The sequence below is a fragment of the Chaetodon auriga genome, chromosome 21, assembly GCF_051107435.1.
Source record: "Chaetodon auriga isolate fChaAug3 chromosome 21, fChaAug3.hap1, whole genome shotgun sequence".
Lineage (NCBI taxonomy): Eukaryota > Metazoa > Chordata > Actinopteri > Chaetodontiformes > Chaetodontidae > Chaetodon > Chaetodon auriga.
In genome coordinates, this window is record NC_135094.1 from 5,418,196 (window position 1) to 5,430,631 (window position 12,436).

The window sequence follows — 12,436 nt, forward strand, 5'->3', positions numbered from 1 at the left end:
CCTCCACACTCAGTGAGGACGTCTCAGGACCCAAAAATTTTCCACTTAGGCGGCCATACATGCACTCGCTGTGCAGTAAATGTGGCATCGTGTTGTTGCAGGTCTGCCCTCATAAGCGCAGATGTTTTTTTTTTTCATTCCTCGGGTTGCTATGAAGAAACACATGAGGGCGGGGCTAGTACTTTTCCCACTCTGTCATGCCAGATTTGTGGAGTTGCTTCATCTCTCCAATGAAGCAACTGAAAGTTTTTTAAAGAAGGTGCACGAGTGTCTGCGAGCTATACCTTTAACAGCCCCACCTGACTTCACAAGGTAAGCTTCCCTTTCGTTTTAGACCTGCATGGATGAGACATGATACGTGTGTGGTAACAGCCGTGTGTTTATCATCACAGCAGATGGACAATTGTTAATAACTCTATTTTTTTTTTGGTCGTTGTTGTGTAACTTATGACTAAAAACTCTACATGAGGGCGTCCTCGTCATAGAGCTACACAACACACAGAGTAGTGGAATGTGACAAAGTACTTTTACTCAACTACTGTGTTCCACTAGAATTTTGAAGTACTTACACTTTGCTTCAGTAATTCCAGCCAATATTGTACTTTTTGTTCCATTTATTTGATGACTTGAGTTACTTTGTTACTTTGTGGATTCAGATTGTTAATGCGAAATCTAAGTGAACTAACACATTATGATGCACTGCTATGGATTAAGCTACCTGTCAGTATATAAAGTAGTTAAAACACAGTAATGCATTGATAAGTATATGTATTATTCTGGTATGGGCCATTCTGCAGTACTTTTGATCCTGTGAGTATATTTTGATGCTAATACTTACACACTTTTAGTTGAAGAAGAAGAATAATGTGTTTTTTGTAAAACACAAAGTGCAGGAAATAGCATTCAAGTGATGTAATTTGTATTTATTTATTCAAGAACTTTTGGCTTTTCGTGCCCAACCCCGACTTCCGAAGCCGAACCTGCACGGTGTTTTATTTATCTCACTGATTTCCAGCCTAAAACCTGTGGCCTGTGGTGGAGATTTAGAATAATGCAGAACAGACAGTCTGCCAGCTGCGGAAGTGTTACGTAACTCAGTCTTTTACAAGAGAACAGCGCCTGGCATGCATGTTTGGACGCATTGTTTTGTGGGCCTCAGAGACGAGGCGTTCACACCTTTTTACGTCAGGCATGCTCCCACTTGTTAGCTCCTGATTATATATTTATTTAAGATGCACGTTTATGCATTTATGAGCCATTATTGCACTTATTCAAACTTTATTCATTTTACAGGCTCTCCTCAGTAAACCCCTCAAAATGGATGACCCATGGCAGTTACCTTATGACTTTGCTGTTGAAGTGGCGAGAAAAGCTGGAGCTGTACGTAAGAGCCATCTGTAATAGCCTCCAAATGTTTTTCTTCTCTGCAGTTTGCAACATCTTTGAAAATTGATATATCCACTATTTTAACCTCAATATCCTACCAATAATATCCCTTTTGTGTAGGAAATTAGGAAAGCCGGGGAGAGTGAAATAAGGGTCATGACAAAGAGCTCCACTGTAGACCTGGTCACTAAGACTGATGAGAGGGTGGAAAAAATCATCATCGGGTCTCTTAAAGAGAAATTCGGCGAAGGCACACACTGGTGAGACATGCACACAGACACGCCTACGTGGGAATCTTTCTGTGCTCACTGTTTGACACGTTTTGACGTTGCTCCATCTTCTGTGCCGCAGTTTCATCGGGGAGGAGTCGGTGGCGAAGGGGCAGCCGTGTATCTTGACTGACAAACCTACATGGATCATTGACCCCGTGGACGGCACCACAAACTTCGTCCATGGGTAAGATGTCGGTGCTGCCAAAGGACAAATTGTTGCGTTAATGGATTTACTTTGTGTTACTGGACTCCACTCAAACAGCAGAACTAAGCATTAGAAGTGTGATTTGTCCTTAAATTAACTAATAAATTAGGTTTATTGCAGTATGGCAACAATTATTCACAGTAGCTGCTTAGCTAATTGTGGATCAATACATTAGACTCTGATTCATTGCGTCTAAACAAAACTATATATGGCTTTTACATCTTACTTTCTGAGTCGTGGATTTTTAAGGGCTCAGGTAGCAGCTATTACACATTAGCCTAGCGTTCAAGCAGTAAGTTGACATTTGTGATAAACTTATTCGCTTCTCTGAACAAAAAAAAGCAAATAAGTGAATTTTTTGTGGTTGTGCAGATTTTGTTACCTTTGAGCAGAGCCAGTTTGTATGATATACTAAGCTAAGCTAAGCTAAGTTAAGTGTCGCCATGCTCCAGCTTCATAACTTTCTTTATTATAATTAACAGAGCGACATGAGAGTAGTGTCATTCTTCTCACTTTGGCAAGAAAGTTAATAAACTATGTCAAACTTCCTTTCAAGAATTTTCTTAACCATCTTTTATGAAATCCCTTATTTTCAAATACTTTTGTAAGACAAAAGTACTTCTTCTAGCTATGTAATGGCTCACTCTGACTTCTTTGCAGATTCCCTTTTGTGGCTGTGTCTATTGCCTTTGCTGTCAATAAGGAGGTATGTCAAATCAAACAGCAGAGTCCTTTAGAGTCAATAAAAGGAGTTTATCCATAGTTAGCACATGGAAGCTAAAGCAGTGACTTCTGTTTTCAGTTGGAGTTTGGTGTGGTGTACAGCTGCTTGGAGGACAAGATGTACAAAGCGAGGAAGGGGAAGGGAGCTTTCTGCGATGATGATCCAATTCAAGTGTCTGATGTAAAAGGTAACGCAGTCATATTTCTGTGCAGCGTCGAAGCAGCCAAAAGACAAATAATTTAGCATTAGTTGAGAAGGAAAAGGGCCGTGAAACCCAGGAAGTAACACAGTAACATGGAGCTCTGCAGTGACCACAAACGTGTGGCATCCTCTGCCCTGCTTTTCAAACTGAAGCTGAATATCTGGAAACAATATCAATTCATCATCACTTTCGCATCAAGGACCTCAAGGTGAAATATTTTTTCTAGGAATGTAAAAATAAAGCATTCAAGCAGAGTCCTCCAGATCAGAAAGGTTTAACACATTGAGTTTGGAGGACGTTTGACTGGTACCGGATCTGTGAGTGTGGGCACCTTTATAGTCACTGTCACAACTGTGTTTACGTAATATTAACCCCTTTGGAATGCTGTCTTTACAGATATCCATAAGTCAATTATCATCTCTGAGCATGGAACTGACAGGACCCCGGAAAAGGTGACCAAGATCTTCTCCACCATGAAGAAGATCCTGTGCATCCCAGTGCATGGGTACGTGGTCTCCACATGTGTATAGACTGATTACGCTGTGTGCCACCCTGCAAAGCAAAAACAGGAATCTGACATTTTTTATCCTTTCAAAACTCATTTCTCAGAAACCGCAGGTGCAATTTGCAGTGACCTCAAGAAGACGCTAAATCCAAGCTAAACTAACTAACTGCACTCTAGTTTGATCATCTTGTGGCTCTAAAAGCGACTGTTGCACTTATTACAATAAGAGAGGAACAAATAGGTTAAACAGCTAAAGCCAGAGACCTGTGTCAAGCGAAGGCTAGCTGGTGAGGAAGCCACAGCTAGCCTTAGCTAAAGCTAGAACTACATGTACGTATTGCTTTTTCCCTCCAGCTGTTATTTGTTACTGAAAAATACCTATTTTGACAAGTTTATTTCTTGGTTCCAAATAACTAAATGAGGCTTAGCTGCATCCACTTCCAGTGCTAAAAAACAGCTAGCTAAACTCTTGCTAAAGCTAACTAGCTTAGGAGAGTAGCAGTTACTACCATGTCAGCTATTAACAGTGGAATTCATAATATTAGTGTTGTTAATCTACCTTGAAATCAGAGTTATTACATTGTAAAGCAGTCAGACAGAGACAGCTAGCAAAACTGCATACTGTCAATAATTAATATTGATTTTTTTTTTGCTTTCCTTAAGAATTATGCAAAGTCAGAGTGCAGTGCTGCATATTTTAAGCTTTATGCAGGTTCTATATTGGCATTTATTTATGTTTGTCTTAAAAAATGCATAAAATTAAGAAACTTCAACTTCTGTTTGCTGACCAGTCTGAAATTTTGAAACCTTTTCTTCTGCATCTGTAGTTACTGCTTGCTGCCTTTGTAGAGCAGTGCAGCCTACTTGAAGTCATTCATCTCTAATTGATCTGTCCTGACAGGCTCCGTGGCTCTGGGACAGCTGCCACTAACATGTGCCTGGTGGCGTCGGGGGCGGTGGAGGCCTTCTTTGAGATCGGGATCCACTGCTGGGACATTGCTGCTGGAGCGGTGATAGTCAAAGAAGCTGGAGGAGTACTGCTGGATGTTGATGGTGTGTATGCTTTCAAACCTGATCACAGAGCATGAAGTGATCCAAGCAGCAGTGAAGTGAATGCAAAGTCTTACAAATCAATCAATGAGAAGGTTATGAGTGAACACTGGGGCTAAAAGCAGGATTTGTGTTTTGGTGAAACCGCTCTTAATGAAGGTTTTGTTTGACAATTTAGGGGGACCGTTCGATTTGATGTCTCGAAGGATGGTTTCAGCAAACAATGAGGATATTGCAAAGCGGATCATCAAGGAAATTGAAATATTCCCAGCGGTGAGGGACGACGCTCCCATCCAGAAGAAATGAGAATATATACGAATGTGTTTCACAATGAGTGCAAGAAGAAAAGTCCAGTCTGTTGCTGTGTGTCGTAAATAAAGTTTCTGTGCTGTAATCACCACTGATTGTCTCAATTTGCATGCTGTGCTTTCTTGGCTGCACATAATTTCATTCCAGTCGGCAAATGACGTGACCTCCGGGTTACGTTTGATTACCCCTCTGCGATTTGTCAATCAAAAATATTGATTGAAGTGGGAAACAGCTGTAATTTAGCACTTGCCGTTTTTGCATAGCAGGACACAGGCCTTTTTAGCATGTAGCTGTGTGCATTTGGTCCTACGTGAAACATGAATTATTCAGTTTGTAGATTCACATTAAAGAAGGCGTTTGTTTTCTGCTCTGCCACGCCCCCGCCGCATCAGATCACAGCCCTCGTCTGACATTGATTGTTGTCTTGACTGGATTTCCTGTCACTGAATTTATTTCTCCTCTCATGTGACTCGATCGTGTGATTATCTGATGGAAACGAGTGAAATTCTGCAGGGGTGATTTTACCCTCATTAGAGGCAACAGCGCTGAGTGAAGTCGATGCTAAAGTGACTTTAGAAACAATATAATTTACTTACAGTTAAAGTCACCATATTGCCTGAGAGCCTCTATTTCAGCTTTATTGCTGTTTACACAATTCATTACACTCATATTACCACTCACCACTAGAGGCCAGTGATGCATCAGCAATTAGATCTTCAAGTTGCTCTCCTTTCACTTTGATGGCTGAACTTGCGGTATTTTTTTTTTTTTATATATATATATATATATAATTATTATATTTGCATGCAGGACTTTGCTTTAGTAGAGACTGGCAGCATGCTTTGAATTCCCTTTATGCTTCATCATCACCTTTTCTAGAAAAAAAACAACCCCACCCAAGACCTGAGGTCATCTTTCAATTCTGTTCTGCTCTCTCAGAATTTATTATGATCAGTTAATTAGCAGCTGGCTTTGATATCGGTCACTAGTGCAGGACGGAAAGGTGGAGGAGCGAGCTAACGAACGGCAGTGGTGAAGGGAGCAGCGGCAACACAAACAGCAGGAACAACAATGGCAGCAGAAGCAATGACAGCAGGAGGCTGCGTGGCGGTGGGAGGGGGTGAGGAGTATATGATCGTGTTTGAACTCACGCCTTTGAAACATAAATAACTGCAATTTCCTTGTGTAATTATGCTACTATACAGTACATCTGCCACTGCTGCATGATGCGGTGATGTTCTGACAGAGATGCTGTTTGTCTTTCAAATGGCAAAATCTAATTCCACAGCACTTTGAGCATCAAATGTGTGCTTTTTTCTATTATGTACGGGGGAATTATGTGCTGCAGCAGAGTGGGCCAGATAATAGTTGCAAATACACTGCATCTTAACATTTGCTTGAACTTGCCCGAAGTACCAGATGGCTGGAATTCGCCTCGTAGGACAATACAGTAAATGCCACAGAGGTCAGAGAACCACATGCAAGTGCATAAAAGTCAATTTAGCATATTTACTTGAGACTGTCAGTGTTTTCCTCGTGCTAAATCTTGCTAAAAAAAAAAAAAGCCCTGTGTTTGAGACGTGTCACAGTTGCAGTAGATCAAGTGTCTTATTATCCCTCAACCAGAATGCAAAGAGACACCATGAGAACAATGCAACATTAAATGACTTCTAAGATGAAAACATGTGGTTTATATCCTATTAAATAATGCTTTTGTCAAAAAGATTTAAATATCTTGTTTGCAGTGTATAAATAATTAACGAATAACAGATTGTAGTACACCATAAGCATATTTATGGACATTTTCGAGGGTTTGTTAATTCATTTTCTCCCCTGTGAAGCGTCTTTAACTAATGTATAAACAGATGATGAATGAATCATGAATTTATCTTACAAAGCATTAACTGCACATGGATGTGAAACATGTTGTATTGATTCATTTGCTATTTCTTTATGAATGCTTTTTTACTTTTCATGACAACCGAGCAAACCCCCGTCGGCTGATGAAGGCCATGACTCGGCTGAAAGCCCCAGAAAAAACAGGTCCTTCTCAACAGCGCAACATGTCGTCATGCGTTTTAAACACATTTAGGAGCAGTTAATAAACGTTTCCAAACACGTTTGAGGTAAGCTGTTTGTATATTATCGCATTACATATGATTTTGTGTTGCCAGTCATTTACACACCAGTTACGGATCAAGTTCTAATTGTGGACACATATGTAGGATAAATTAAGATGGAGAGAAGTTGTTGTGCAGCAGTTGCAGCAGGAAGTAGGAGCCAGTAGAAATATAAAAATAAATAATATAGAATAATAAGAGGGCCAGCCAGCCTCATTATAAAGTAAGCAGTGATGAGGGCTGTATTTATCTGCAGTAATGAAGTGGTATAAGCAGACGTAAATAGTACAATGTAAAGAGTAAATATGAAAACATGATAATCAACCCATATGGCTCTAAATAACAGTCAAATTGTCTCAATGGCATTTACATTATGTGTGGGATTAATTATTGGTGTGTGCAGAGCATCAGGTTTCCGATGGCTAATTGAGAGCAGCATTAGCACAGAAATAAAACAGCAGGTAGAAGGCGACAACAGAGAAGTGAAAATGAGCTCCTGACCCGAAGGACCGATCCATCACGAATCCAAGATGCCTTAAAATCTGAAACTCGACCCGAAGAGACTCTGAGCAACCGCGAGCAGAAACCTCCCCCGTGTCAGACAAAGTTGCCTTAAATTTGTGCCGAGAGCTCACATCCGTGACCTTTTCCAGCTCAGAGCCAGTTGAGAGGAGCTGTGATTAACAACAAATTGGTTCTTAACGGTCACATTCAAAACTCCCATTATCAAGTTCGCTTCATTATTCCAAGAATTTTCTTGCTCAGAGGAAGTTTTCTCTCTGGCACATTAGTGGTCCACTGAGGCTGACTAACTCACACACATAAAAAAAAATCAATCGCCACCATCGCTGCATCCTGGCCCAAACGCTGCAGCAGGTACAATCTCTTGCAAGATTAAGCCAGGTGAGTAATTTGTTGCTGTTTTGACTGGCTGGCTGAAGATGCGGTCTGTGTGGCTCGTGCTATCAGGTGATTTTCGGGGCCTTTCAGGTCCTGTCGGATTCAATCAGAATCTTGCACGTACCGCAGGCCTGTTGCGGTTTCTGCTGGACCAGGTGCAGAACAGAGGTGTCCGGAGGTGACAGTGTGGACCTAATATCCAGAGTCTCTTCCTGAAGCGTTTCTGAGGCGTCTGCCTGACTTCTTCGAGGACTGTTCGGTCTAAATTCAGAGCAGAGTCCAAGGTGATGTCTTCCAACTCCGTCTCCTAGAAATTATGTTTATATTGCACTAAATTGTTTTCCCAATTATGTTGTGATGACAAACTTAATTGGCTGGCTGGATTATGTTCAGAGGGACAATGAAGCGCTGCAGAGTCTCGGGTTCCCGCCCTGTCTGTGATCACATTTTCAGCAACAAGAAGCTCTTTGGTTAGGCTCAATGACCAAAGATTGTGATTCAGATTAAATGCTCATAAATATGTTGAGTCACTTTCTGTGTCTGAACAGACCAGAAACCATGACCTTCCCCTCATGTGAACCAAGCTGCCGGTGCCTAACCTTAAAAAAGCTGAATACTGCTGAAGTCAGCAGGAGTGGATGTTTTATTGCAAGATGTTTTGGTGGGAAACAAACATCAATGAATATTTTACTGATACATTCGGTATTGTAACGTTTTTTGCGACTTGCCTGATGCATTAATAAACATTTCCTCACTCTGGTAATGGAAAACAAAATCCATCTGGTATTACATTTCCTCCAACACATATTTTCTGTTTCAAATGACTTGCATATGTAATGTCCAGGAGGAAAGGTCTTGTTTTGTGCAACCAACAGCCCAAAATATTTAATTTCAGGTAATGGAAAGGGGCCCATTCTGACATTTGAGAAGCTGCAGTGATCAAAAGTTTGGTGCTGCTGCTTGAAAAATAACTTAAATCAATTATATATATTATTCAAACAGTAGAATAATCTTATGTCGATTACCTACTTGATTAATCGACTTAGCATTTCAGCTCTACTTGTGTTGCGGTTGCCACCACATGCATCATCATGACAAAAAAAAAAAAGAGGGACCCGGCTGACAGATCCTCCATCATTTCTCGTTGAAGTGGAAGCATGCCTGTACAAAGTTTCTAGAGGGGGAAATTGTGACACAGAGAAGGTAAAGGGGCAGTGACTGAAGCAAGACCGAGACGCTGCTGTTAAAAGCTGCAGAGCTGAAACCTGGAAATGACAACACGGCTGTTATTCAAGAGCAGAAAGTGCTGCAATCAAAGCAGTTTTCAGTGACTGAGATTATTCAAATAATTCGGTCTTGTTCGCGGAAAGGAGGAAGCAATCGTCCAATCCGGAGGAATTAAACACGATGTAAGCGTTGGACTGTAATGTATATATTCAGCGATCAATAGAGCGCTGTATATTATACTCTGCAGTCAATAGCACTGGGAGTTTAAGGGAGCAAAGCAGTGGTCCGAGATAGCATTGCTGCTTGATTTCCTAATTTCACACAGTTAACGTCTGGAAGTGTGTCAGTAAGTGTAATGAAATTGAACACACGGGGGGAAAAAAGAGACCATCACAAGAAGAAAAGCCCCCAGATATCCACTAAGAGTCCATCTTTTCTGGTTCAGTAGAGCCAGAAACAAAGCAGGCTGCAGGAGATTGAGTCTGCAGATCCTGTGGGTGCAGCATATAAAACCACAGTAAACAACAATAACCATAATCAAAATGGAAATGGCAGGAAGCCTTTAATTTGTGCTTGTTACCATTAGCTGTCATCATTAGGTAATAGAGGCCCGTGGTTGCTATAAATGCCCAAGACTACACAGCGCAGCTCAGTTCCCTTTAGGTGATTTGTTGGGACTGTTACGTATAGTAAACTCGACTTCCACTTCTTTTCTTTCCCTCCTGCTTTTTGTCAGTCAGTTTAAGTCATGTTATGCAAAGCATGTGAAGCAAAGCCAAAGAAATTAGCTTGTCCTGGCCGGCAGCCACATTGACTTGGGGGCTCTCAGTCCCAGTTGTTTTGATGCACTATTACACCAAAAAAAAAAAAAAAAAAAAGAAGTTGAGTGGAGACACATTTCATCAAAGCATGTGGTGAACTTATGCTTTCTATCCGGATCGATATTCATAACCCCCCCCTTGAGGAAATGAGGGAGCAGTCAGGACATTCTAATGAAATCTACAAGTGAAAGTTTATGGGATGCAGCGCGAGTGGTGTCTATCAAAAGCTGCTCAAAAGCGGCGAATCAATAGGAATATTAACATCACACTCACACACAGATATAGACAAAATCAATGGTGATAATCCAAAGTAATAGCCCTTGAAGCCGTTCGTACATTTATTTTAACTGATTTTTTGTCCCTGCGAGGTTGCCTTGACATATTAATTGCTTGCCTAAGTGCTCTATTTTCTGAGCACTTTGATTAATCTTCTTTGTCTTGTCTGTCCATCATTATTGATCCATTAAACACACACTTAATCTTTGCTTTTTAATACCCGAGATTTAATTACATCTGCTGATGCTGTACTTTTCCTCTAAGTGAGCACATTTCTCGCCCCCCCTCACCAGCCACTTGTCACCTCTCCTCGTGTGTTACAGTCTGAGGAGTTTTGAAGTGTGAGCGCAGCAGTACGTGCATGTGTGTACACGGTCCCAGTGAATTACCCTCCCCCAGCACCGTGGTGCCCCGGAACGCGTCAGCCCATCACCAGCGGTTTCTCCAAGTCGTTCAAGATGTTTGCGATGTGAGGATGAGGAATCAATATCCCTGCCTGGTGCTTGTGTAGGCGTTAGCAATTAGCAGTTACAGCCTCAGACGGGTGGCAGATGGATCAAACTGCAGTAAGGGAGGGTTTCCTATTAGTCGCTAATTTGACAAATAACCATGCAAACTGTACCAGCCTCACCTTGCACTCCTAATCGACAGGAGTGGTGCAGCTCAGCAAAGATTTAAACTCTGCAACCCCCCAAAAAAGATGAGACGCAGTGTAAAACATAAGTAAAGCAGAAGGACAACTCGCTAATCCTTTTTGACATATACTCAACTGAAAAGACAATGTATTTAACATTTCAAACAAGTTGGGACGGGAGCAACTAAAGTTGGGAAAGTAGTGGAATGCTCCAAAAACACCTGTTTGGAACATTCCACAGGTAAACAGGCTCATTGGTAACAGGTGATAGGTCATGATTGGGTATGAAAGGGGCATCCTGGAAAGGCTCAGTCAATCACAAGTGAGGATGGAGAGACGTTCACCACTTTGCGAACACATGATTGGATAAAGGAAGTTACTAAAACCAAAAATGAACTGATCTGACTAATAAGTGCAGTCTGTGTGTTGCATAGAGCTCCATCCCCGTAAAAAGAACGTGGGCGCTGTGGTTTATTTCGAGTCAGTCCCGTATCCTTCCACACTGTAATGACTCCTTTCCGAAGGTGCTTCTGCAGTTGGCAGAGGTTACGTGGAAAGACTGAACAGTAGCTCACCTTATTAGAACAAACAAATAGAAATTACAATTTGATTAAAAAAACGTATCCACATATTGAGACAGCTGTAGCACTTCACTTGAACGTAACATGTTGTGATCGAGAGTGCATGAAAAGTAGTTCAGCAGAGGAAAACAGTTAATACTAACAGATAAGTGGGTACAGAAATAAATTGTTTGCTAGAAGTAAGAGATAAACACTTGAAACAGTTAAAAATAATGGAAAAATGGCTGAAACGCATCTTCACTGCAACCTCGACCAAAGCACCTAACAGTTCCTTTGTATGAAAGCATTATTGTCGGCAACCACATCCAAAGTTTTAGAATTAATAGCCTAAAATTCACCTACAAAATTAAGTCAAAAACACACAAATACCACCATACAAGAGCACCAAATGTGTTTTTATTATCCGTTATAAGTGAGCTTTAAAGCCACTGGTAGATGGATTTTTTTTTTTTTTTTTTTGGTTGAGCTAGGCTAGCTGTTTCCACCTGTTTCCAGTCCTTGTGCTAAGCTAAGCTAACCAGCTGCCGGCTCCAGCCACACATTAAGATATGAGAATGGTGTCAGTCTTCTTCCCTAACTCTTGGCAAGAAAGCAAATACGTGCAAAGTCCCAAAATGTCAAACTATTCCTATCATTTTTCATTAAACAATGACTTATCTCCCTTCATCGAAACTGTCATCCAATTTAAACTGACGGAAAAACCGCGAGTCATCCGAAGACGTTTCTGATCATTCGTCTTTTTGGAATAACATGGGTCACCAAGTGGTTTCAGCTTTATTACTTATACCTTTTCTGCTCCTTCCCTGACAAACCACACTGCATTTGATGCCAAAACAAGTTTGCACATTTTTCTATCCAATAAGCTGGAAGTCTTGTGAAATTCTAAAAACGGGACGTCAAGCAGCCTTTCATCCATTCAGCTCTTGTGTGGGTGGCCTACGAGGGCCACCGGCTAGACCGTGTCACCTTGTGTCACCTTGTGTCACCTTGTGTCACCTTGTGTCACCCGTGAGTCTGAAAATAGTCAACCCCCCCAACTCAGGAAAACACAGCACATGGGACTTATTACGTACGGGGAGTGACCACGGCTCGGCAGCAGGGCGACCCCATAGGCAAAGCATCTATGCATTTGAATAATCTATTGCTCCAACTCACACATTTGCATATCTGGGCACTTCCAAGTCACAGGGGCACTATGATTCACTCCCCTCTGCCAGACTGTGT

At 41.4% G+C, this 12,436-nt stretch overlaps 1 protein-coding gene across 1 annotated transcript; it reads left to right on the forward strand.

Moving 5' to 3' along the window:
• Positions 1-211: 211 nt before the first annotated feature.
• LOC143314427 (inositol monophosphatase 1-like) lies at positions 212-4,753 on the forward strand. The gene is made up of 9 exons (XM_076721443.1): positions 212-312; positions 1,294-1,380; positions 1,507-1,646; positions 1,738-1,842; positions 2,524-2,569; positions 2,666-2,774; positions 3,186-3,294; positions 4,196-4,347; positions 4,523-4,753. The coding sequence occupies exons 2-9, from the start codon at positions 1,318-1,320 to the stop codon at positions 4,648-4,650; spliced, it is 852 nt and encodes a 283-aa protein (XP_076577558.1). The 5' UTR covers positions 212-312; positions 1,294-1,317; the 3' UTR covers positions 4,651-4,753.
• Positions 4,754-12,436: the final 7,683 nt, after the last annotated feature.